Raw genomic sequence first — 22,779 nt, forward strand, 5'->3', positions numbered from 1 at the left:
GCCCTCCGGATGTTGTTGGACTGCAACTCCCAGCATACCACACCATTGGCTGTGCTGGCTAAGGCTGATGGGAGATGCAGCCCAACAACATCTGGGGGGCCAGACGTTCCCCATACCTGCTTTAAATCACGCCCGCACCCTCGCCCATTGCTGTACACTCAACTGAGGGTGTGCACGCCGCCTTATCGAGTGTAGGCTCGGGGTAGCAAACGCGGGTTTGCTGCTGCGTCACGTGTGGAGCTCTGTTTTGACAGGAATTAAGAGGTTCACCGGAAAAACAGACGAGGGGCCGAGAGTTCCCCCAACGCGTGGGCATGAGGGAGGCGTGTGGGGAGTGAGGGAGCTGCCTCCGCGCGGGAAAGGAGGGAGCGACAGCAGGGCGCGCGGAGGCGAGGCAAGGCGAGGCGCAGCTTCTCCTGCCTCGCCCGTCATGCCCCCCCAAGGTCCTTTTCTTTGCGCCTCGCCCGCCCAACCCACCGTCATAAGCAGCGGCGCCGGTCCCAGGGGCGGTGACGGCCGGGGCGGACGTCGACCTCCACTCCGCCTTCTCCGCCTTGTGCTTCTTGTGCTTCTTTCCCATAATTATAAGAATAGCGGCAATAATAATACTCGCTCCCCCCTCCCCACCAGGAAGCCGCCCCTCCCCTACTCTAGGGCATCAGGCCACGGCAGGAAATGACGTCAGGGAGCAGCGCGGAAGCGCTTCTGCCCGGCGGGCGGGTCGTGGTTCCCAGATAGGGCGAGCGCGGGAAGTCTGATTTCTCCAGAAGGACGCGAGGAACGAGGAGCGGCTCTCCGGGCGAGTCGGAGGTCAAGGCAAGCCCTTTCGCTTCCCCTCTAAGGGGCCGGACGGATTATCCCCAGGGGGAGCTCGCCTGCTTTCCCTCCTCTCCCTCCCCGGCCTGGGCTGAGTGATATAGATTAATGTATCTAGATTGGTCTCCCAGCAGGGGATGCTGGGATTTGTGGTCCAACGCATCTAGAGGGTGCCAGGCTGGGAAAGGCTGAGCTCTCTCTCTCTTTTTCTCTCTATATATGTATTTGTAAAATTCCTCTGCCGTCACACTCAGGTGGGTTAACAAACAGAGCCCAGGATAGGGGCCACGTAGGCAGGAGGAACCTTCACTCTCGATCGCTTCCATTGGCACCAAACAAGTGGGCTGTAATGTAGGGCGCCCTTCAGTGGAGGTAAACCCCGCGGTGGGATCTCCACGGGCGGCTCTAGCCCCGATTCCTGCGGTGTCCCTGAGTGTGCCTTTATTTTCTTTCTCCCAAGTAAGAGAGCGGGTGGTAGTCGTTCGCCCCTATGGGCAGAGCAATGTGCTGAACTCGAGGATTGTGTCGTAGACTAATTGGGGGAAGAAGGCGTGGGGGAGTGGGGTGAACAGTTTTTCAAAACTGGAATGTGACTGAACTGAGTTAAAGGCCTACGTAAAAAATCTGTTTAGATGTGGAGTGGTATATAAATGTTGGAAATAAATTAAAAAAGACCTGCAGAGGAAAAATGAAGTATTATAAAAGATACAAGGAACTATGTATTTATTATTGTTGGCTTCCTACTGGATCAAGGGTCATCCAGTGAACCCATATAGGTTAGTCTTATACTCCTTTTTTAAATGCTATCCAGTTACCTGAGTGCTTCAATGTGTTCAGTTCTCAGATTATAAATATTTATAAATACTGGATTCCTGCATTGAGCAGGAGGTTGGACTCAATGGTCTTGTAGGCCCCTTCTAACCCTACTATTCTATGATTCTATGATGTATGTCTATCAACCAAATATACACATTCCATTAAATTGAGAAATGCTGTCTTGCCCAGTAATAACCAGCCCTTACTTCTTGGAAGTTCGGGATTTTTACAACCTGATTAGTTCTGAGTAGGAAGCCTCACTTTCTTCAGTAGGAGTGGCTTCCAAATAATTGTGCATAAGACTGCAGCCTCAGTTTTTCCGGTATGCGTACAGATAGAGGCAAAGAGAAAGCTAACATTCTGTAGTGCAAAACGTATGTGGACTATATGTCGACTGGTTTAGAATTATGTTTCTATGTTCTTTAAAAGCTTAAACTCATTATAGAAATGAGTGTTTGTTTTTAGGGCTATGTTCTGTTATTATGTCATGTTGAAAAATGTAAGTATTAAAAAAAGAATACAGGCTTGTTCAGGAAATATATACAATGGAAAGTTGATTTAAATTTCTCTTTTCTCTTGGTGATTTATATCAATGACTTAAATTGACTTCACTGAAAGCCATCCATTCTGTTGTAAGTTCAGGATCCAGTCTATTAAAATAATAATAAAAATAATAATAATAATAATATAGAACTTTAAGCAACACGTGTTTTGATACTTGATACTCACATTTCTCTCTCTCAGCTGTGTTTTCTGTGCTTTTACCTTTTGCTTTCCTCCACTTTATCCAAAGAAACAATGAAAATTATTGTTCCTTATAGATAAATGTCTATCTCTGTAGGTGGCAATAATGTCTGCTTGCAGATCCCTGTAGGTCAGAGCTGGGCAACTTGTGGCCTACCGGTTATTGTTCTACTGCAACTCCCATCATTGGCTAAGCTGGTTAGTACTGATGGGAGTTGTAGTCGAGCAACATCTGGGAGGCCAACCCTGCTGTAGGTGATAGCAGAGGAGCAGGTCTGACAAATTCCCCTGTATAGTCTGCTGAGATAAGGAGGCTGTTTTGCTCCTTTTTCAGTCTTCAGGTGTAAACATGTTGCTCTTTGTATAGTAAGAGTGATTCTGCACCCCCGTTTTTCTGCCTAAATTTTGTTACTTATCATGTGTACAGCTTACACTTTGGGGATGAGAGAGGGACTGAGTAGTTGAGAGACTTGGCCAAGAGCACCCTATAAACCTCATATGTTAGTGAAAATTTGAACCTGGGTTTCCCATGTTCTGACCAAGAGCTCTGAGCTACGTTGAACCATCAACACACATGGAAACCAAAATATTCCTAACCTGGTGATCCTTGTCGACTTTTGACATCAGCCTCCAGAAGTCTAGCCAGTGCAATGGAAAGACAGCATGGTGTGGGCAGATAATACTGGGGTGAGTTAGTGTTGCTATAGTAACTTTAGCTTTGCTACATTGTGACATAAGTGTACTGGCCCTTGTGAGTGGAGTTTGGTGCTGACGATGAGTGATGTCAGCAAGCATCATAAAGCAAGGAAGCTGTTGTGCTTTTGGCTACGTGTTTGGGTATGGTTGGAGCTGTATGTAGAGTCGAGTGATGTATTTCCCTGGTGAGTGAGGTTTGGGCACCTTTTTGAAGGTTGGTTAGAATACTTCTGAACTATCTGAAGGGTAGATATCCCAAATGCCCTTTATTGTAAAGAATATTTTCTATTTGGTTCTGCTCTACACAAAGTAAAATGTTATTGGACTGTAGATTTACCCTATTTGGGGTTCTCCTTCACAGTGTCGTTTGGCAGAGAACAGTACCATGGTGTAATATAGCCCCCTCTTTAGGGCTGCAATCCTATGCACTTTTACCCAGAAACCATTAACAATTTGAGTTCAGTTCCAGTTCAGGTTCATCAATATTTTTAGTAACTACTCAGTTTGGTTCCAATTCAGACACTTTAAAAATGGTTTGTTAACCAGTTCTGATGCATTTCAGGAATTTCTATTTTTCTTCTCTTCAAGCAGTGAAAAACAAAGTATAAATGCCATTATGTAAAGATGTCATGACCCACATTTTAAGACCTTGTACATATACAATCCTGGTTACCCTATCTGGAATAAAAACTCAAAAATGTACAGAAAGGGCAGTTGCAGCTGGATCCTAAGTATGCTCACTGAGAAGTCAGTCTCATTTTGTTAAGTGGGTTTTATTTCCATGTAAATTGCATAGGATTGGAGCCTAAAAAGATCAAAGGCTTGGAGTACCACCTTTTGAAGAAAGCTAAAGGGTCTGAGGCTTTTTCATTTAGAAAAGATGGCTAAGGGTTTATAATATTATTAATGGTCATACAGCACAGATTCAGACAAATACTAGGAGTAGATACTAGAACTCAGACGAGTATAATACTAGAACTCAGGACACTCACTGAAGTTCATTGTCAGTAACAAAAATGTTACTGTCATAGTCATTGACAAAAATGTTCTTCACTTACTGTATAAACAACTTCTGGAACTGTAGGTTCACGTTTGTCATGTGATCACCACCACTTTAGGTGGTTTTTTAAAAAGGCTAGATAAATTAATGGAGGGTACAGCTATCAAAAGCTATTAATCATAGCAGCAGTATACCTCTGAGTACTAGATGCTGGGGACAAAGTCAAAGGAAATGGCTTCTAGAAGCATTTGACTTGGAGTTAATGAAAACAGAAAGCTTAACAGACAGAGAGCAATTCAATAGGGCTTCCAGACAGCGTCTGGGGAACCATAGGATGCTGCAGATTGTCTCCACGGAGGAGGGTTATAGACTCAATTAATTAATTAATTCAGGGTTATTGTCTGAACTAGTCAGATGTTTCTAACTGAAAAATCAGTCATTCTCCATTAATAATTTGCAACATAAAGCTCCAGAAATGTCAAACTATTCCACAGTTTAGTTAAATTAACAATTATTTAAAAGGAAAAGTTATTTGAGAACCAGCTTGTATTTGGGGTCAAAGTAAATGCAAGGGATAGGAGATCTACCAATCCATGGGCAGTTTGTCCTGCTCCTGTCTATGTTCTCCTTCTCCAGTCTCTCTTGCCTAAGTTTGGAAGAGAGAGAGGCCCTTTCTTACTGCCCCCCAAAACACCCCATGAGCACCTGCCTATTGAACCACATTTTGAACTGGTTACCAGTTCTTGTATTCAGGGGTAAGTTCAAGTTTAAGGTAAGCAAGCAATCTTCAGTTTGGGTTCGACTGTGGTCCACTGAAAGAGCTTTTCTAAGGCTGTGATGCTAAGCACTCTTAAAAGGTAAAGGTGTCCCCAACCAGTCATGTCCGACTCTAGGGTGCGGTGCTCATCCCTGTTTCTAAGCCGAAGAGCCAGCGCTGTCCGAAGACGCTTCCGTGGTCATGTGGCCGGCATGACTGAACACCAAGGTGCACGGAACGCTGTTACCTTCCCGCTGAGGCGGTACCTATTTATCTACTTGCAATTTCTTGCTTTCGAACTGCTAGGTTGGCAGAAGCTGGGACTGAAGACGGGAGCTCACTCCGTCACGCGGCACTCGGGTCTCGAACTGCTGTCCTGCCGACCTTCCGGTCTGCAGTTCAGCGTCTTAACCACTAAGCCACCGCGGCCCCTAAGCACTCTTAACTGTGTGTAAATTCCATTGAGCTTCTGAGTAGATGTGTATCACAAACTTTTTTTAGGTTGAAATTTATTTTGATTCCCATCCTGGGAGTACATCTCACTGAATTCAGTGGGACAACTTACTTCTGAGTTAAACTACAAAGGTCTGGACTGTAAAGACACCTCACTTGGTCCAACACGCCAACTGCAGTAACTGGGGCTTTGAGTTTGACTTGCTCCCTGTTGTATTGATTTTCTGAACCCCCATTCACACTTGAACTCCCCACTTATAATTTACAGGAGCATTAATAATGCTAGTTATGTCAAGGAGGGGGGAGGGATTTTTTTGTTACAGTTAATAAGGAGTTTGAATCATTTGTGTAGCAAATAAACCCAGAAACTTGAATATTATCTTAATACAAGTGACACTTTGAGGATAACAATGTCCATATCCTTGTTGGAAAAGACCGATTAAATATGTGGCCTGAACTGGGAGCTCCCCTGTGCTCTTCAGAATAATACTGTCAGGCTTCATATTGCTAGACAGAGCTACTTCTAGAGCTCCCATCAGTGACATGTCTTTTGTACATTGTACTTCTGTGTGTCAAAATTACACCTAAAATATGCAAACTGTTAGCTCAGTGTAATGTTACCACTTCTGTTTATGTGGCCAGTTCTTTATTACCTTTCCATCACACTTCTCAAAACATTTCAGTCCTACCACCCTTGTTCCTTGTCACATCTGCTCTGATGTATCTGATAAATACGCCAGAATGAAATGAAACCAGGGTAGAAAGGGAAAATGGGTAATACAACATACAAATATTTCCACAGTTCTCAAAGAATAAGACACTTCCAGGGATTTTAGATGTATAACCACTATCTCTTCTTTTAACAATTAGATTTCAATAAAATGGATGAAGCTGCAGGTGATTCAAAACTGGCTCTTCAAAATGACTGTGAATCCCTGCAGATACATGTGGAAGTTCACCAGAAATCAAGCAGGTTGGTTTTGTGGCTTAAGCATCTCTTACAGAGAGCCTCTCCTATTATCGCTCACACCAGAATGTCATGTGATACAAGGGGACAAATGATTGATCCCAAAAGCCGACAGGACTTGGTGGGACTCCCAGCATGTAGATCTTATCTATAGAGCATGACATATTTAGAGAAAACAGCCCCCTTCGCCCAAAGAAGTTATTACAATGGGTGTGATAGGCACATTAGATCTGTGAAGCTGCCTCCTACAGATCATTGGTCCATAGCCCCAAACGCTCTCCCAGTCAGAGATCTTTTCAAACCCATTTGAGATTCTTTTTTGTTGGAAATTCTGGGAATTGAACTTGGGACTTACATGCATAGCCTTTGGTCTGCCACTGAGCTTTGCCCGTCCCCCATTCTAAAGATTAAGGGCATTCTCTTTTTGGGGAGGAGAGTCAGTTTGTGAGTTTTGCTTTTCTATATAGGGGCTAATTGGTCAACTTGTTTGTAGCTAAGAAGGATATTTTCACCCAGGTCAGTTTGGCAGCTGACAAGATACTTTTTGCTTTCCTCTGCACAGTGAGGCTTAGAGCATCAGGTTTAGCCATGCTGGTTTTATATTCCTTCCTCTGCAGGCACATCAGGAAAGAACAGCTTGTTTAGTCCCTTGAAGGATGCTACAATCAGGATTGTGTGGATTACCTGCTGGGTGTATTATGGGTGTGTGTGCCACCTCTGGTGGTAGGATGGGGGCGGTCTTATGGCACAGGTAGTAAAAATAAATGGTGTTGGGTCTTTTCCTAGTTGTAATGGTTACGGCTGAAGCTGTGATGGGTTTTTTTCTGTCTTAACCAGCACTGCAAAGAAAGAAGATATTAAACTGAACATCTTAAAGCTACTAAATAGGCATAATGTTGTCTTTGGTGATTACAAATGGACTGAGTTTGATGACTGTTTCCTAACAAATAATGTGCAATCCATTGCAATTGTGGATACAGAGCTAAAGCTGAAAGAAAGACAGGTATTAACTATTTTTTTACATTATTCAAAACTCTTTTCTAAGAAAACATGTTATCATAAAACAAGATAATTAAAAGTACAAGTAATGTCTAGCAGTTCAATGGGACATACTCCCACGAAAGTGTGTATAGGATTGCAGCCTAACTTGGTTTTTCCTCTCCACTGCAGCCTATTAGCTTGAGTAAATGCAGTCTTTCAATCCATATTTTTCATCTCAATGAAGAAGGGCCCAGTGCTGAAAATCTGGAGGCAGAGGAAGAGGATATTGTTGCGGCTAATCACTGGGTATTACCTACAGGTATCCTTTTTAGTTTGTGGCTTAAGATGGTCCCTTGAGAGTTCAGAACAGCATAGGATTAAAGTGGCTGGATTGTATCTTTTAAGAGGAACTGGAAGGATGTTTTAATGATTTATGTGGGCAGAGACAGATTTAGGTGAGAATAGTGATGGGAGCAAGCAAGAAATTGAAAAACAAACTTGCATGCACAATTCTGAAATAAAGTACACTGGTTTGGGTTTATTTGTGGCTGGGTCATGCCTCATGAATTCTGTGGGCAAAGGGGACCGTATCAACAAGGATTTTACTTGATCAGAGAGTGCTGCTGCACTGTTATTTATTCTTATTTTTAGTTCTTAAAGATTTTAGACTCATATTTTAAACTGGCTGCTCTGTTTGCTTTTATGATAACAATGTTATTGTGTTGTTGCTTTTAAATGTATGTTAGCTATTCACAGAGCACTTTAGCTGAACAGCAGAATAAAAAATGCCCCCCCTCCCAAATTCTGCTACTCCTTTGGGTTTCTTAAGGAGCCATGTGATTTCTGGTTTTTCATTTCCTTCCTTTACATGAAAGACAAACTTAAGTAATTTTCCTTGCCAATATATAAGCTTGGCTAAAAACTTGTAACGCCCAGGGCATAGCCTGAAGGCATAGGAGCCAGCCACCTTGCTGAAGTTCAGCAGGTCTGGGTCTGGTCAGTGCTGGGAGGGGAGACCACCTGGGAAGCACATGGTTCCACAGTGGAAGAAAGGTGGGATATAAATGTAATAAATAACTGTTTAGATGCTTCCCTTTTTCTTAACTGAAATAAGATTGTACCGACTGATCTTATGCATGTTTATTCAGAATGTTGTTCTACTGTGTTCCTTGGAACTTACTTCCAAGGACATATGCATAGGATTGCACTATTAGTTCATTAAATTAAGAGCAAAATTGGTGTAATTTAGTTAAATATAACATTTTGATCTGTATAGCTATATATTTGAAATAATGTGTAAATGTTGTGTTTTACAGTTGAATTCCATGGTTTGTGGGAAAGCCTTATTTATGATGCTGAAATAAAATCAAACGTAAGCGGAATTCAGTTTTTATTACGTTTATAAACAGTTGACCATAGGAAACATACATGACTGTATGATTTACTAGACAAATAGTCCATTCCTACTCAACGTTCTGTCTACTGACAGTGGCCAGAAAAACACAGCTCTTGTCAGGTTCAGAATCAGTTTACAATGGGTAATACTTGTTTCTGGTAGCATTATCTCTTATCCATTAGGCAATGAGTGTTTGCCTCATGGATAAGAACTGATGTTGAACTACTAGGAGGTCTTAACTACTAAGGAAGCCTTAACTACTAAGAACTGGTTTTTAAGTACTAGGAAGATGTTTCTCCAGGGGCAGCACTTATAAGAATTGCCTTTGGGGATCAGATCAAGGCCCTATTCACATACAAAAGGGGGAAGGGTGGTTAGGGTAATTATGACGTGGGGAGGGTTAGGCTAAACACATCAGTGCCTGTCACACGACCAGGAACCGAGCAGTGCACCATGGTTTACTTACCCATCCCCGCTCTGTGGTTGCAGTGTTGTTCTCCTGCTGCTGGTTATCCTAGTGGCCGTTGCACTGGGAAATGGTGTGCACTAGCTGTTCCGGCTGTCACTGTGCGATGGCGACCATACAGTCCAGCTGTGTTGCCTAGAGTATCGCCAGAAGTGGCAGACGCTCTAGGCTGCCCTCTCTATGGTTGCTGAATTTTTGCACAGAGCAGCCATTCTTAGCAGAGATTCCCGCCACACGATATGGTAAGCCACCCCAGGCCCCTTGACCCCACTGCAGAGGGATGGGTAGCCGGGGTGGTTTGTAGGCATCGTGGTCGGAATTTTGACCCCACACATGACGCACTAAGCCACCATAGTTCGCTCAAAACCGTGAGCCTCAGTGTCTTAGCGTGATGCCTGAACAGGCCCCAAAGGTCAATCTGGTCCCAAATCCTGTTTTTAACCATGGCCAGATAAATGCCTCTGGAAGCACTCATGAGCAGTGCATGGAAGTAATGTTCACCCCCTCTTGTTTGTCCCCAACATATGATAGTCAAAAGGTTTTCTGCTTGTGGCATAGTATAACTGCAAGTGGAAGCCTATGAAAATGGGGGGAACACAAGAGGCGGGGAGAGACTGGGGTTGGTGGTTAGAATGGGGAGGAGTGGGGCTGAATTGGAATTGGGACGGGGAAGAAGTGTTGGAGGGGAAGGAAGGGGGTTCCCTTCCTCCATCGCCACTTTCTGCTTTGGAGGACCAGAGTTTCCCTTCCTGCTGCATGTGTTAATGTAGCAGAGCTAGGATTATTGTGTTATCACTTATTACTGCTGTTGTGAATGGTCACTGTGCTTATCTTGTATACATTTAAACCAGGGTTGGGAACCATTCTTAAGCCTGAGGTTCGGATTGCCGCCTAAGAAAATTTCCTGGGGCCAGATGCCAGCACTGGCCCTGGCCAACCCACTCTCTTACACACGAGTCACACAGACACCCCCCCCCCCCGCAATCACACCGTTTTCTCTCCCTCCACGCAACCATTCATATATGTATGCATACACATACATATACACACACCTTTCCCATCCATCCTTCCTGATCTGATCCGAGCAAATTAGCTGAGGGGGGAGCATTTTCATCCTCATCCTGGCATTCCAAAAATCGGAGGTGGCAGGATCTTTCTAACAAATTCTAGACCTGTAGACATTAAATAGGAGTTCTTTAAGTTACTGCAGTCTCGCATGGGCTACGTCAATCTAGGATCAAGCAGAATGCTGTGCCTTTTAATCCTGAGAACATGTAAGGAATTTCAGAGTGTGGCTAGTGAGAGATTTTTGTCATCTGTCTATAGCAGCAGAACAGGGAAGATTTGCTAATATGCCTTAAGAGCTTCATGGCTAGGCTATTTCATCCCTAAATTCAAGATGCTTTGAAATAATCTGGCTTGTTTCTAGTATCTTTCAGGATTTTTTAAAAAAAAATCTAGCCCCATTTTGTGATGAGAGAAAACTGATCTTGGAGACAAGAGTTATTTGCTTACCAAAAGAAGACTCTAAATTCCTGCGTTGCTTCTATTATATGTGGTATTAAATGGAACAATCCTTTTACAATATAAAATTATAATTTTTTTATCCCTTTCTCCACTTCTGTCTCTGTCCAATTAGCTATTAGATTATGTGACTACAACGTTACTATTCTCTGACAGAAATGTCGACAGCAACTTGATATCATGGAACAGAGTTGTCCTACTGCATGGTAAAGATTATCTTTTAAACTAAGTACTTGGGTAGAAAGTTTTGGGATTTGACTAGCACTGAAATCCTATATAATATAGCACTTGGTACTGTTAAAAGTGTTTCCCATGTATTATCTTGATAATCGTTGCAACAACCCTGTAAGGTAAGTCAGTATTATTATCTCCAGTATTATTGCAGAAGGGGGGCTGAGGCAAAGAGAGAGTGCAGATCACACTCCGGGCCACTAGATTACACTGGCTCTCTATGTGACTGAACTATGTTTTATAACTGGACAGCATTTTGAGGCAACCACAACATAGCAGCAAGTGCTGTGGTGTTGTTGGGGCAGGAAGCTTGCTGGATGTTGTGCCAACTGTAAAGAAAGAAAAAGTGAACGAAAAACATGCTGGGAGCTGTAGGCCTTTTTCTGTCTAAACATACATAGGATTGTGCCTTTAATGATTTAATAGTTTGTGTGTTCTCTACTTCGATTGCAGGTCCTCCAGGAACTGGTAAAACATCTCTATGTAAAGCACTGGCTCAGAAGCTGACTATTAGACTTTCACACAGGTAATTCAGATTCGTGTTTTCATATATTAAAAATCAAAAGAGTGCCTAGACAAAAAACTAGCATTTGAACTCTGCTTTGCAAAGGCACAGTATTACTGTGCTCTGCAGCTCCCATTCATTTAAGTGGGGCTTGCAGAGGACAATTTCCCAGTAGATTGTTCCTTGGACACCATCTCTCCCTGCTGTACATGCCCCCCAGTGAAACAAGATCAACTCCTGTATGGAAGAAATTTAAAAAGTACTATACTTGTAAATGAGGAAGAGAACAGATAAATAAAAGGTTATGGCCCATAATAACTGTAATGACGCTGATGTTGAACCTTAAAAAAAACTTAATAACAAATAATTATTTCAGGTAACTAAATCTGGAAAGAATGTGGTCACAATCCAGCCAAAGTTCAGTCCCATTGATTTTATTTGGAGAGATTTAGGGCAGAATCCTATGCATGTGTAGACCGAAAGAAGTCCTACAACTCCCAGCATTCCCCAGCCAGCCATGCCGATTGGGGAATGCTGGGAGCTATAGGCCTTTTTTTCTGTCTAAACATGCATAGGATTGTGCCCTTAAGTACTTAACTCTCCCATTGAACTCCAAACTGCTTATCTTTGGATAAGCTCTCCTGAGAACTATTTCAGCCTCTGTAAGAGAGTCCACTCTCAAGGTAAAACATAGATGGAGTTTAATGCCAGTAAAGCTGCACCACGTTCGTAAAAGCCTCATCCCACTGTCAGAAAGGATGGGAGGACCAAGGCACTCTTCACATGGAGTGGTCTTGCTCCTTTATAATAACTTTTTGGAAGGCAGGCTCAGATATTTGAAATATCATGTCATATCATAGCATTTGACTTTTTATTAGTCCGTTTGCCAATATTTACTGACATAAATACACTTCACAAAGATCTGGTCACACTCCAGTTAGAACTGGGAAGGGGAATGTGTGGCCCTCCAGATGTTGGACTGTAATTCCCATCAGCCCTAACCTGCATAGCCAATAGTGAGGGATGATGGGAGTTGCAGCCCAGCAATATCTCGAGGGCTACATGTTCCCCATTCCTGACTCAGAAGCAGCAGAGATCGCGATAACAAACAAAATAGAAAATCCCCTCAGGATGTACAATTGACAGTTGGTTTAAAAGAATTTGGAGTATGGCCCTTGGAGAAAAATGAATTCATCAAAGTCAGTTAGCAAGATGAGTTTGTGGTGACATCAGTGGTGGCTGGCGGCTCTGATTTTGGTGGGGCTGTGAATCTATTCTGGGTTTCAGTCAGAACCAGCCAGTACTTTAAAGGAGCTATCCAGGGTGCTAAACCTATTTGGGGGATAGGGTTCAGCACCTTGAGTAGGTTCTTTAGAGTTCTGGCTGGTTCTGACTGAAACTCAGAATGGATTTATAGTCCCACCGAAATCAGAGCCACCAGCCTACACTGGGTGACGTGATTCCTCTTTATTTTTTTCTCAGTAAAAATGCCTTGCATCCCAGACCACCGGTTATTCAAAGGTCACTCTGAAAAGGCCCATTAAGCCTATGCAAATTTAGACACATGAAAGTCCTACAACTCCCATTATTCCCCAGCCAGCCATGCTGACTGGGGAATGCTGGGAATTATAGGACTTATTTCTGTCTAAATAGCATAAGATTGCACCCTAACATGAGTAAGGGGTAAGTTTGTTTCATGTCATATCTTTGGATTCATAATTCTCTTGGCAGAGTGATGGTATCACAGTTTCTCTCAACGTTCTGAAATGTATATTCAGTGTGCAGTGTTTTATTTTGTTATACGTTTCCTGTAAATTTCTCTTATATGTATATAAAATCAATTTTAAAAAAATAAACAAAAGTGCTTAACTTTGGCTGGATCATGCTGTATGAATTCCTGTTCCACAAGCTGTAACACTAAGATTATCAGGAAAAGATCCTCAAGGGGTGACTTGGTCTAACACTCTACAGGACATGACACAACTCTTGACTTTTTAAAAACATTGATCGGTGAGCATCAGCAGTAATAATAATAATTCCTTTTTTTAATTGAGTTAATTGACATTTTAGGTACCGCTATGGACAGTTGATAGAGATCAATAGTCATAGCCTGTTCTCTAAGTGGTTTTCTGAGGTAAGTATTTATGTCACTTTCTTAGCAGTTCTGGATTTGTGATGCAGACAATGTTGTTTTTTGCCTATGTGTGCTTTAAAGATGCTGTATATCAAATTGCTTAGACTTTTATACTTTCTGATTTATCTCATCCTTTTTAATCTTTTGCTGTAAAGGTTAACTGTCATATCCACAACAGTCATGAAACTGATGCAGAAAAAATAACATTCTACAGTCCAGCCCTTTAGGAAGAATAATGTGAATCAGTGAGACTGTACAAGCTTAGAGCTACCTCATGCCATAGTGCACAGTTAGGAAAAGCTGGCAGAGTCATTGTAGAGGCCTAATGACCAGAGTGAATGGCTTGCCGTCATTTATCACAGGGGCCCTGTCATCCCTTCTCTGGCCTTCTGCCTGTTGACCCAATAACCAAGACAGATCTGCATTATACAGTAGGCCTGAAGCATAATGACTAACTGCCTGACCTATGGTCAGGAAGTCCCCAGTTCGAATCTCCCCTCGGCCATGAACTCACTAGGTAGCCTTAGAGAAGCTGCTCTCTCAGCTTCAGCCCTCCCATCTGCAATATGGGGGATATTACTCACTTACTGTACAGATTTGTTGTGAGGATTACAACTAGTTAATAAATAGGAAGTGCTTTGAACCCTTAAAAGTGCTATACAAATGTTAAGTATTATTATGCCTAAAGTTGACAAAATGTTTGCATTTATTACCTTGAGCCTTACAGGCCACTGCTTCTTGGGATGGTTGCCCAAACCTGGTCCACATGCCAGTGCTGCTTCTCTTTTTATTCTTTCCACACGCTCCTATTGACAGCAATTACTTCCCCCTGCTGGGTTATCCTAGCTTCCTGCCTGGGACCAGTTCTAGTGTACAGCTGCTTATAAACCTTCCATAGCACAACTCCTTATAACACAAGGCAATAGGCTTGAGAGAGCCAGATTCACAGCAGCCTCCTCCTCCTCCCTTTTAGCAATAAAGGACCTGAGTAGCTATGGCTATGTTTCACAAAAAGTTTGAACTTGGGGATCCTCTTCTGAATGTCCTTTGCCTTATGCACCCCCCTCAGCACCTGTAATCTGTTCCATAAGTGAGCAGGTAGGCATTCTTATGTGCAGTTGCATGCAGCCTCTTGCATGCGAGGATCTGTGGATTGTGGTACTAATCTAACACTGGCCTTAGAGGAGGACTAGAACAGGACTTCCCTGACCTCTCCTGGAACCACGCAGAGGGAACTTCCATTAGAACAAATCAGCAATTCTGGCTAAGCTTTCCTGTTAACCAGAAGGTTCATTCTTCCCAAACCAGGTTGAGGATAGATGGGGACACTGGGGATGCAGACACCCCCCCAAATCCAGTGTGGATCAGTGAGGATCCTCTGCCAGGCAGTATTCAATCCTCACAGGCTGTTGGGAGAAGGAAGGCTCCACTTGCCTCAGGGTCCTATGCCTCCCTGGAACTTTGCATCTTCTTTTGGGGGGTGGGGGGCACTCCACGGTTTGAGAACCACTGAACTATGCGGTTTTGCATGTGCAGTTCTAGTCTTGTTGCCAGAGAAGCATTTGTGGCAGCAGAAAATACATATACTTCATTGCCTTGAGTTAATTGTTACTCACCAGGGGCGATTGGGCAAGTGCTAAATTACAAGGCCGATAAACGTGGGAGAGAAGAAAGGAACATATCAATTTATATGCATCCATTTTTTTTTCCTAGAGTGGCAAACTGGTTACAAAAATGTTCCAGAAGATTCAGGAGTTGATTGATGACAAAGATGCCCTTGTATTTGTACTGATTGATGAGGTATGACTGTAGCATCATTTAAATGTTAAAAGCTGGCTGTACTACAAGACATTTGTGGGTAGTGTCTGGAAATAGAATGTCCACAATTGCCTACGCTGATGCCAAACAGAAAGCGCATTTCTGGTTGGCAAGAGGATAATCATATTACTTTAACATAATTTTTTTAAGTCTACTTCCTTTTTCCAGTTATTATCTGGTTTTTGGTGAAAGATTGTTGATGGGAAATTACTTAACAGGGCAGGGAGAACTCTAATTATTGCAATTTCCGTGGCTAAAAATAAGCTGTGTGAGAGCCAGTAGGTTTTGTTTTGGTTTTTTGCAGGTGGAAAGTCTCACAGCAGCTCGTAGTGCTTTTCGGGCAGGCACTGAGCCTTCTGATGCAATCCGTGTTGTAAATGCGGTATTGACACAAATTGATCAGATCAAAAGGTAACCAACTATAATTATAATTTCTTGTTAAAGAGTGCCAATTTTCTAAGAACAATTGGAGGGGACAAAAAGCCATCCATATGCCGAAACATGTATACTCCTGTTGCGATATGTATAATCCTGTTGTGTTTTTAAAGGTACCCTAATGTGGTTATATTGACTACGTCAAATATCACGGAGAAAATTGATATGGCCTTTGTAGACAGAGCAGATATCAAGCAATACATTGGGCCTCCTTCTACAGCAGCAGTATTCAAAATCTACCTTTCTTGCTTGGAAGAACTAATGAAGGTAAACACTGTAGCAATCTGAGCTCTGATGCTTTCATGATCCCTATTGTATTAAATCTTTAAAGGCGTGACTGGTATCCGCAAGGAGGTACACGCCACCTTCTTCCTCATTCCTGCTAGGGCAGCGTTTGCATTCATTTTGCTTGGGCCACATTACTGTGAACCAAACCTCTTTTGATGGTGGGAAATCCAATAAAGCCTCGGAAGATGAACTCAACCTATGGGCAGGTTCATATGGCAGAAGTCAGACTTTCAGATATCCTGACCCTAAGCCATTTAATGCTGCATAGGTAAGCACAAGCAGCTTGAATTGGGCCCAGAAACAGTTTGGAAACCAGTGTGATTGATATAAGACTGGTGTAATATGGTCTGAAAGACACAGCTGCAGTTTCAGAACAGTCTTCAAGTGCAATCCCGCGTAGAATACATCATAGGAATGTAGCCGGGAGGTGATGGAGGCATGTATCAGTGTGGCCAGATCCATTCCTTCTAGGGATCTAGAGATTCTGGCAACATCGACACCAGGGGAGCTGGTGCGGTGACCTGGAGTGTATCCACCATGTTTGTCTTCCTGCCTGAGGATAGCATTTACTACATGATCTGCAGCAAGTGCAAGCAAGTAGCTCTGCTGGAAGAGAAGGTGAATGGGCTCTAGCCATGGGCTTCTCTATCGTCCAGCTATTTAGGGAAGATGAAATATATTTTTCATGAGAGGCAAGATGCATCCCTGAAAGGGCACCAGAGGGAGGAGGCTTCTAAGGATGAGGAAGAAAACAAGGGCCAAGAGGCAGGTGGCTGGAAGAATATGACACAGACCAGGAGAACAGGGAGGCATTCTGTGCTGTTGGGATTACACAACCAATACCAGGCTCTTCTCCAGAAAGGGTCACCTGGACGAGAAATGTCACTCCCTTCTGTATGGAGCATTAAAGAAGACACCCAGGTGCCTGTGGATGGGAGGTGGAGACACATGGTGGTGGTCAGAGACTCTCTACATCAGACTTGCCATCACAAGAGGTGTGTTGCCTTCTGGGAGCATGTAGTCAAAATGTAACTGCAAGGTTGCCAAGGCTCATCCAACCCACTGGCTGTTATCTGCTCCTGCTGATCCCTGTGGAAACAAATAATACAGGCAGAATACATTTTGAACAGATTTACAAGGCTCTGGGTAGGAAAGTAAAGGGCTTGGGGGCGCAAGTGATGTTCTCATAGCTCCTTCCTGGCGGAGGTCAGAATGTTGGCTGAAAAAGCAGCATACTGGACGTGAACAGCTGGCTATGCAGATGGTGTTGTTGGGAAACGTCTGATTTCTTGGACCATGGCTTCCGCAACCATTCCTGCCAGGAGGACTTGGAAGAATGCGCTTGGCCAGAGCCTCGCAAGCCTGATTAAGAGGGCTTTGAACTAAATCCTGTGGGGGAGGGAGGTCAAAGCCTGGAGCTAAGAACTGAACAAGAACTTTAGGGATAAGAACGTGTATGACAAAGGAAGGAGCAGGACAGTGCAGGTGATGAACATAAATACAGTAATGTGCAGGTAAATCAGGAAAACTGGGAAGTTGCAACATCTATCGTCCATGAATTTGATATCCTAGTATGGGAAAGTAAGTATGATTTGAATAGGTACCATTGAAATTTGGTAGGATGAGATCCATGATTGGAATATAGCAATTGAAAGGTATACATTGTTTAAAAGGACTAGACCCAAGAGAAAGGGAGGGGGAAGTCCCATTATATGTAAAGGAAGTTTACTGCCGGCTTAAAAGAATATACAGTCAGGGCCAGAAATATTGGAACAAGGATAACTGTTTTGGCAGTTCGCCTCAGTGCGCCACCGCATTGAAGTTGAAAGGCAACACACCCACATGGGAGTGAAGTCAGGACTTTCAGCTGTAATTCAAGGGGCTTGACAAAAGTGGGGCACTAACCATCCAGGAAGGACAGCCAGTGGCATACACACACACCCATCGTTGGTGGCTCATAAGTAATGGAACAAACCTACATTTCAAACTTAAGGATCGCCTTTAATACCTGGATGAAAATCCTTTGTAGTCAATGACTGCCTGAAGTCTGGAACCCATGGACATGACCCAATGCTGAGTTTCCTCCCTCGAGATGCTTTGCCGGGCCTTTACTGCAGCTGCCTTCAGCTGCTGCTTGTTTGTGGGTCTTTCTGCCTTCAGTCTTGTCTTCAGTAAGTCAAAAGAGTGCTCTATTGGGTTGAGGTCAGGTGATTGACTTGGCCATTGAAGAATATCCCACTTCTTTGCCTTGAGAAACTCTTGGGTAGCTTTTGCTGTGTTTTCTGTCATTATCCATCTGCAATATGAAGCGGCGTCCTATCAGTTTGGCAGCATTCGGCTGAATCTGAGCAGAAAATATAGCCCTATACACTTCAGAATTCATCCTGCTGCTTTTAGCAGCAGTCAAGTCATCCAAAAACACCAGTGACCCGGTTCCATTGGCAACCATACATGCCCATGCCATAACACTGCCTCCACCATGTTTGACAGATGATGTGGTATGCTTTGGATCATGAGCTGTTCCTTTCCTTCTCCACACTTTTCTCTTCCCATCATTCTGGTACAAGTTAATTTTGGTCTCATCAGTCCAAAGAATCTTATTCCAGAACTGGGCAGGCTTTTTTAGGTGTTTGCTGGCAACCTGGCTTGTCCTTGAGCACTACCAGTGGTTTGCACCTTGTTGTGAAGCCTCTATATTTACATTCATAAAGCCATCTCTTGACTGTAGATGTTGACAATGACATGCCTCCCTCCGCAAGAGCTTTCTTGACCCGGCTAGATGTTGTGAAAGGATTCGTCTTCACCATGAGCAGAATTCTGCGGTCATCCACTTTAGTTGTCTTCTGTGGTCTTCCAGGCGTTTTACTGTTGCTGAGCTTGCCAGTTAATTCCTTCTTTTTCAAGATGTTCCAAACAGTTGTACTGGCCACTCGCATTGTTTTTGCTATCTCTCTGATGGGTTTATGTTGTTTCCTCGGCCTAATGATGGCCTCCTTCACTCACATGGACACCTCTTTGGACCTCCTCATGTTGGGAGTTCCAGTGAACAGCTACCAAATGCAAATGTAACACTCAGAACCACCCCCAGGCCTTTTCTCTGTTTGATTGGTCATGGGGTACCCAGGAAACAGGCCACACCTGGCCATGCAGCTGCTTGTCAACCATTCGTTCTATTACTTATGAGCCACCAATGATGGGGGTGTGTCAATGCCACTGGCTGTCCTTCCTGAATGGTTAGTGCCCCACTTTTGTCAAACCCCCTTGAATTACAGCTGAAAGTCCTGACTTTGCTCCCATCTGGGTGTGTTTCCTTTCAACTTCAATGTGGTGAGGCCAACTGCCAAAACAGTTATCCTTGTTCCAATATTTCTGGCCTTGACTGTATATCAAAGGCACAAGTCTAGGATGGGAGAGATCTGGGTTGGCAACAACAGTACATGTAGAAATGATCTAGGTGTTTTCATGCATTGCAAGGTGAACATGAACCAGCAATGTGATGCAGCTGCTTGAAAAAATTAATGGGCTGCATTTCCAGAAGCATAGTGTCTAATTCATAGGAAATTATAGTTCCACCCTATTCTGCACCTGTCAGGCTGCATCTGGAGAACTGTGTCCAGTTCTGGGCATCACATTTTAAGAACAGCATTGACAAACTGGAGAGTGTCTTGAGGAGGGTGACCAGGATGGTGGGGGGCTGGGAAATAAGGAAAGCCTCATGACCAGTGGTTGAAAGAGTTGGGTATGTTTAGCCTGGAGAAGATTAAGGGGAGACACGATGGCAGTCTTCAGATAGCTGAAGGGCTTCCATGCACAAGATGGACCAGACTTGTTCTCTGGTGTTCCAGAGTGCAGGAGTAGAAACGGCAGAGAAGCAGATTTTGGCTAAACTGGTGAAATTCTGTAATGGTAAGAGCAGTTAAACAGTGGATAGACTGTCTCAGGAGGCGACAAGCTCTCCTTTGCTTTAAAGTATTTTAGCAGAGGTTGTCTGATCATCTATCAGGGATGCTGTAGTTGCCTCCCGCTTTGAGCAGGGGTTGGATTAGATGACCTCCAAGGACAGTTCCAATTCTATGGCTTCTATATAGTGCTTTTTAGTAGCATTGCAGTTTGAGCTTTATGCATTTCTTATAAATGGGATCTTTTCTTCCTGAAGTGCCAAATAATATATCCTCGACAGCAGCTGCTGACGCTCCGTGAGCTAGAGATGATCGGTTATTTAGAAAATGACGTGTCAAAATTGAGTCTCATATTAAAAGAAATTTCAAGGTAATATCTCTGGATTTCATTTATCTGACTCTTAATTTTATTTATTTATTTGTTTATTTAAGGCACTTATACCCCGCCCTTTAGCCAAAAATACTCACTAACAAAAGTTTATGAAAAACAAACACAGGCTATGATTGTTAAAGTACTTGGTTGCTCTCCCATGAAATCAAATGCATGTGTTTTCAGAATCCAGACCAAGTGACAAATTCTGTTCTAGTATATCTTTGACGGAGTTATGCATGGTAGTGATGTATATTCAGGAGCTTTAGGATATAATAAGCAAATAGTATTGCTTCTAAATATTAGCAGAGCAGTCAAATATCTCAATTTTTATGTGTGTGTTTTCAAGCAGAGAACAACCATGGTAATTTATTTGAGCACTGAAAATGGGAATGCTTGCATTTTTTAATCCTGTGTAAAAGTGGGAACGAGGCATGTATGACCCAGTGAAAGGCTTTATTCCTGCTTTCATTTTAGCATACCTCTTCTTGGATCAATATTTCTACTTGATGCCAAACCTAAATACCAGGGATGGGGAGCACAGCACCTGTGACGCTCCAGGTGATGTTGGACTACAACTCCCATCATACCTGACTATTGGCCATGCTAGCTGGGGCTGTTGGAAGTTGGAGTGAAATGTTATCTGGAGCGCCATAGGCTTCTCACCTGTGCTGTTCCTTCTTTTCATCCTGGGTGATTGGATTATTCATGTTTTGGATGTTCTTTAGGTTTTTTGTCAAGGCTCATAAATGCCCATTCACCTGGTCATGTATGGCAAATAAGATTTGCCTCAGGTGACTAGGAAGGAAAGCTAGGTAAAGAATGGGTTATCTTCTTTTAGGCCATGAACATATGCCACAAACGTAGGTACAGTATGTGGACAGGTGGGCAACTAAATTTGTATGGGTTAGTAACCTCTGTGGACCTGTTTGCAGGTTTGCTAATCATTTGTTGGTTAATCATTTTTAAGGGAATGAAATCCTTGCACCATGTTTGAGGAACATTCTGGAAGAATTATTAAGTAAACTGTTTTCATAGTGAGCAGGAATTGCGGCCTTTTAGCTGAGAAATGCCTCTCCTGCCATAGACTAAGTTGCAAGGATAACAAATACAAAGAAAGATTTTTTAAAATAAATCATTTGTCATGAAGCATATACAAATACTCACACCTAAAGAGAATGCAAGTATTCTATGGAAGAGGTAAAGTTATTGCTGGACAAGGCTTAGAACCCTTCTCCCTGATACCTTTTCAGTGTACAGGAATATTTTTTATTCAATCATGTGGGTTCCTGCCTGCAATCTAAAGTGGTACAGTCTAAAAGCAGGCTTATCTGGCATTTGTAAGAACTAGGTCTAAGAGATTTATTCTGACCACCACAATTTGATAGCTGGCTGTGTCAGAATAAAATGTGTTGTAGAAATGATCAGTAATGTTTGAAAAATAACACGAAGTTCCTTATGTGTTGGTATTTGTGAAAGTGAGACTAATGCCTTATATGTTTCTGCTTTCATATAGGAAAAGTGAAGGACTTAGTGGCCGTGTCTTAAGGAAACTTCCTTTTCTAGCCCATGCGCTTTACATTCAAGTAAGTCTATGCCAGTGTAGCGCATGAGTGAGTGTGGGTGGGTGGGTGGGTGGGAACGGGACGGATGGACATGACGTGAGTTTTATGGCCTCTTTGGATCTGGCTGCTAACAGCAACTTGCACAGGTTTACCTTCAGCACCAGTACCAAGGCGGAATGCCTGAACAAAGCCCTTACACATGCAACATCTACTCTTTGTAGACCCAATTCAGGCTTCTGCATATGGTCAGATTTGGGGAACTGTTCACTAATGCAACTATTGCCCTTGGGGTTTTCCCTGTTTTAATGGAATGTGTACATTTTCCTAGTGCAGGAGTGCAGAACTGTATTGGGGGCAGGGCAAATTGCCACCCATCAGGCCCTCCATGGGCAGGATGACATCAGTGGGCGTGGCCACAGCCGCTGATGTCAGCGTCCCACCTTGGCCATTTTGCCTTTTTCTGTGCTGAGAGAGCCATGGCGTTCCGTGCCTCTCCCAGCATGAAGAAAGGGTCTCGGCCGCTGCTGGAAAGACCAGCCGCTCCTTCCAGTGTTATCCAAGTCCCTGGCTTTGTGTGTTGTCCCCATGTTTGCACCATGTGAAGCCACTTGGCTAGTGCTGGGAAGAGCAGCCAGTGCCGGTCAAGTCCCCTGTTGCCCACCCACATCCCTGCTAGTAGCTCTGATCTTAGATCCGCAATAACAGCAGATTTTTTTTTCCGGCGGGAAGCATAGAGGCCAAGCCCCCTTCCCTGGAGGAGCCCAAGACAGCCCTGTGGGCCAGATGTGGAACCGCCATGGGCTGGATTAGTCTGGTCCCACAACATCAGTATAATACTGATACTTGTACACTAGTGATGTGGGACCATCCATCCATCTTTTTTTAATACAATGGCCTAGGTACACTTACTCTGCTTCT

General features: G+C 43.3%; 2 protein-coding genes across 11 annotated transcripts in view; one reads left to right on the forward strand and one right to left on the reverse strand.

The window, feature by feature from the left end:
* Window positions 1-667, reverse strand: part of BRD9 (bromodomain containing 9) — a 28,801-nt gene extending 28,134 nt beyond the window's left edge. For all 3 annotated transcript variants that reach the window (XM_084857605.1, XM_084857606.1, XM_084857604.1), the window contains exon 1: window positions 478-667. In XM_084857605.1, the coding sequence (XP_084713731.1) occupies window positions 478-580 (103 nt within the window). In that variant the 5' untranslated portion in view covers window positions 581-667. The remainder of the gene's footprint in view (window positions 1-477) is intronic.
* A 16-nt stretch (window positions 668-683) lies between these two features.
* The window catches only part of TRIP13 (thyroid hormone receptor interactor 13), a 42,190-nt gene continuing 20,094 nt past the window's right edge, over window positions 684-22,779 (forward strand). For 4 of the 8 annotated variants that reach the window (XR_014792253.1, XM_084857613.1, XM_084857607.1 and 1 more), the window contains exons 1-13: window positions 684-816; window positions 6,153-6,255; window positions 7,087-7,252; window positions 7,420-7,549; window positions 8,547-8,602; window positions 10,732-10,822; window positions 11,301-11,373; window positions 13,423-13,486; window positions 15,200-15,286; window positions 15,609-15,715; window positions 15,853-16,006; window positions 20,184-20,296; window positions 21,813-21,882. Coding sequence is in view for 6 of the 8 variants with exons in the window: in XM_084857613.1 (XP_084713739.1) it covers window positions 6,164-6,255; window positions 7,087-7,252; window positions 7,420-7,549; window positions 8,547-8,602; window positions 10,732-10,822; window positions 11,301-11,373; window positions 13,423-13,486; window positions 15,200-15,286; window positions 15,609-15,715; window positions 15,853-16,006; window positions 20,184-20,296; window positions 21,813-21,882 (1,203 nt within the window). In the remaining 2 variants the exon portion in view is untranslated. Of the gene's footprint in view, window positions 817-3,003; window positions 3,064-6,152; window positions 6,256-7,086; window positions 7,253-7,419; window positions 7,550-8,546; window positions 8,603-10,731; window positions 10,823-11,300; window positions 11,374-13,422; window positions 13,487-15,199; window positions 15,287-15,608; window positions 15,716-15,852; window positions 16,007-16,885; window positions 17,023-20,183; window positions 20,297-21,812; window positions 21,883-22,779 lie in introns of all 8 variants that reach the window. The other 4 variants (XM_084857608.1, XM_084857611.1, XR_014792254.1 and 1 more) reach the window with 3 other exon arrangements.

This window comes from Heloderma suspectum, chromosome 5 (assembly GCF_057233095.1).
Source record: "Heloderma suspectum isolate Gila_16-S chromosome 5, 16-S_ref, whole genome shotgun sequence".
Classification (NCBI taxonomy): Eukaryota; Metazoa; Chordata; class Lepidosauria; order Squamata; family Helodermatidae; genus Heloderma; species Heloderma suspectum.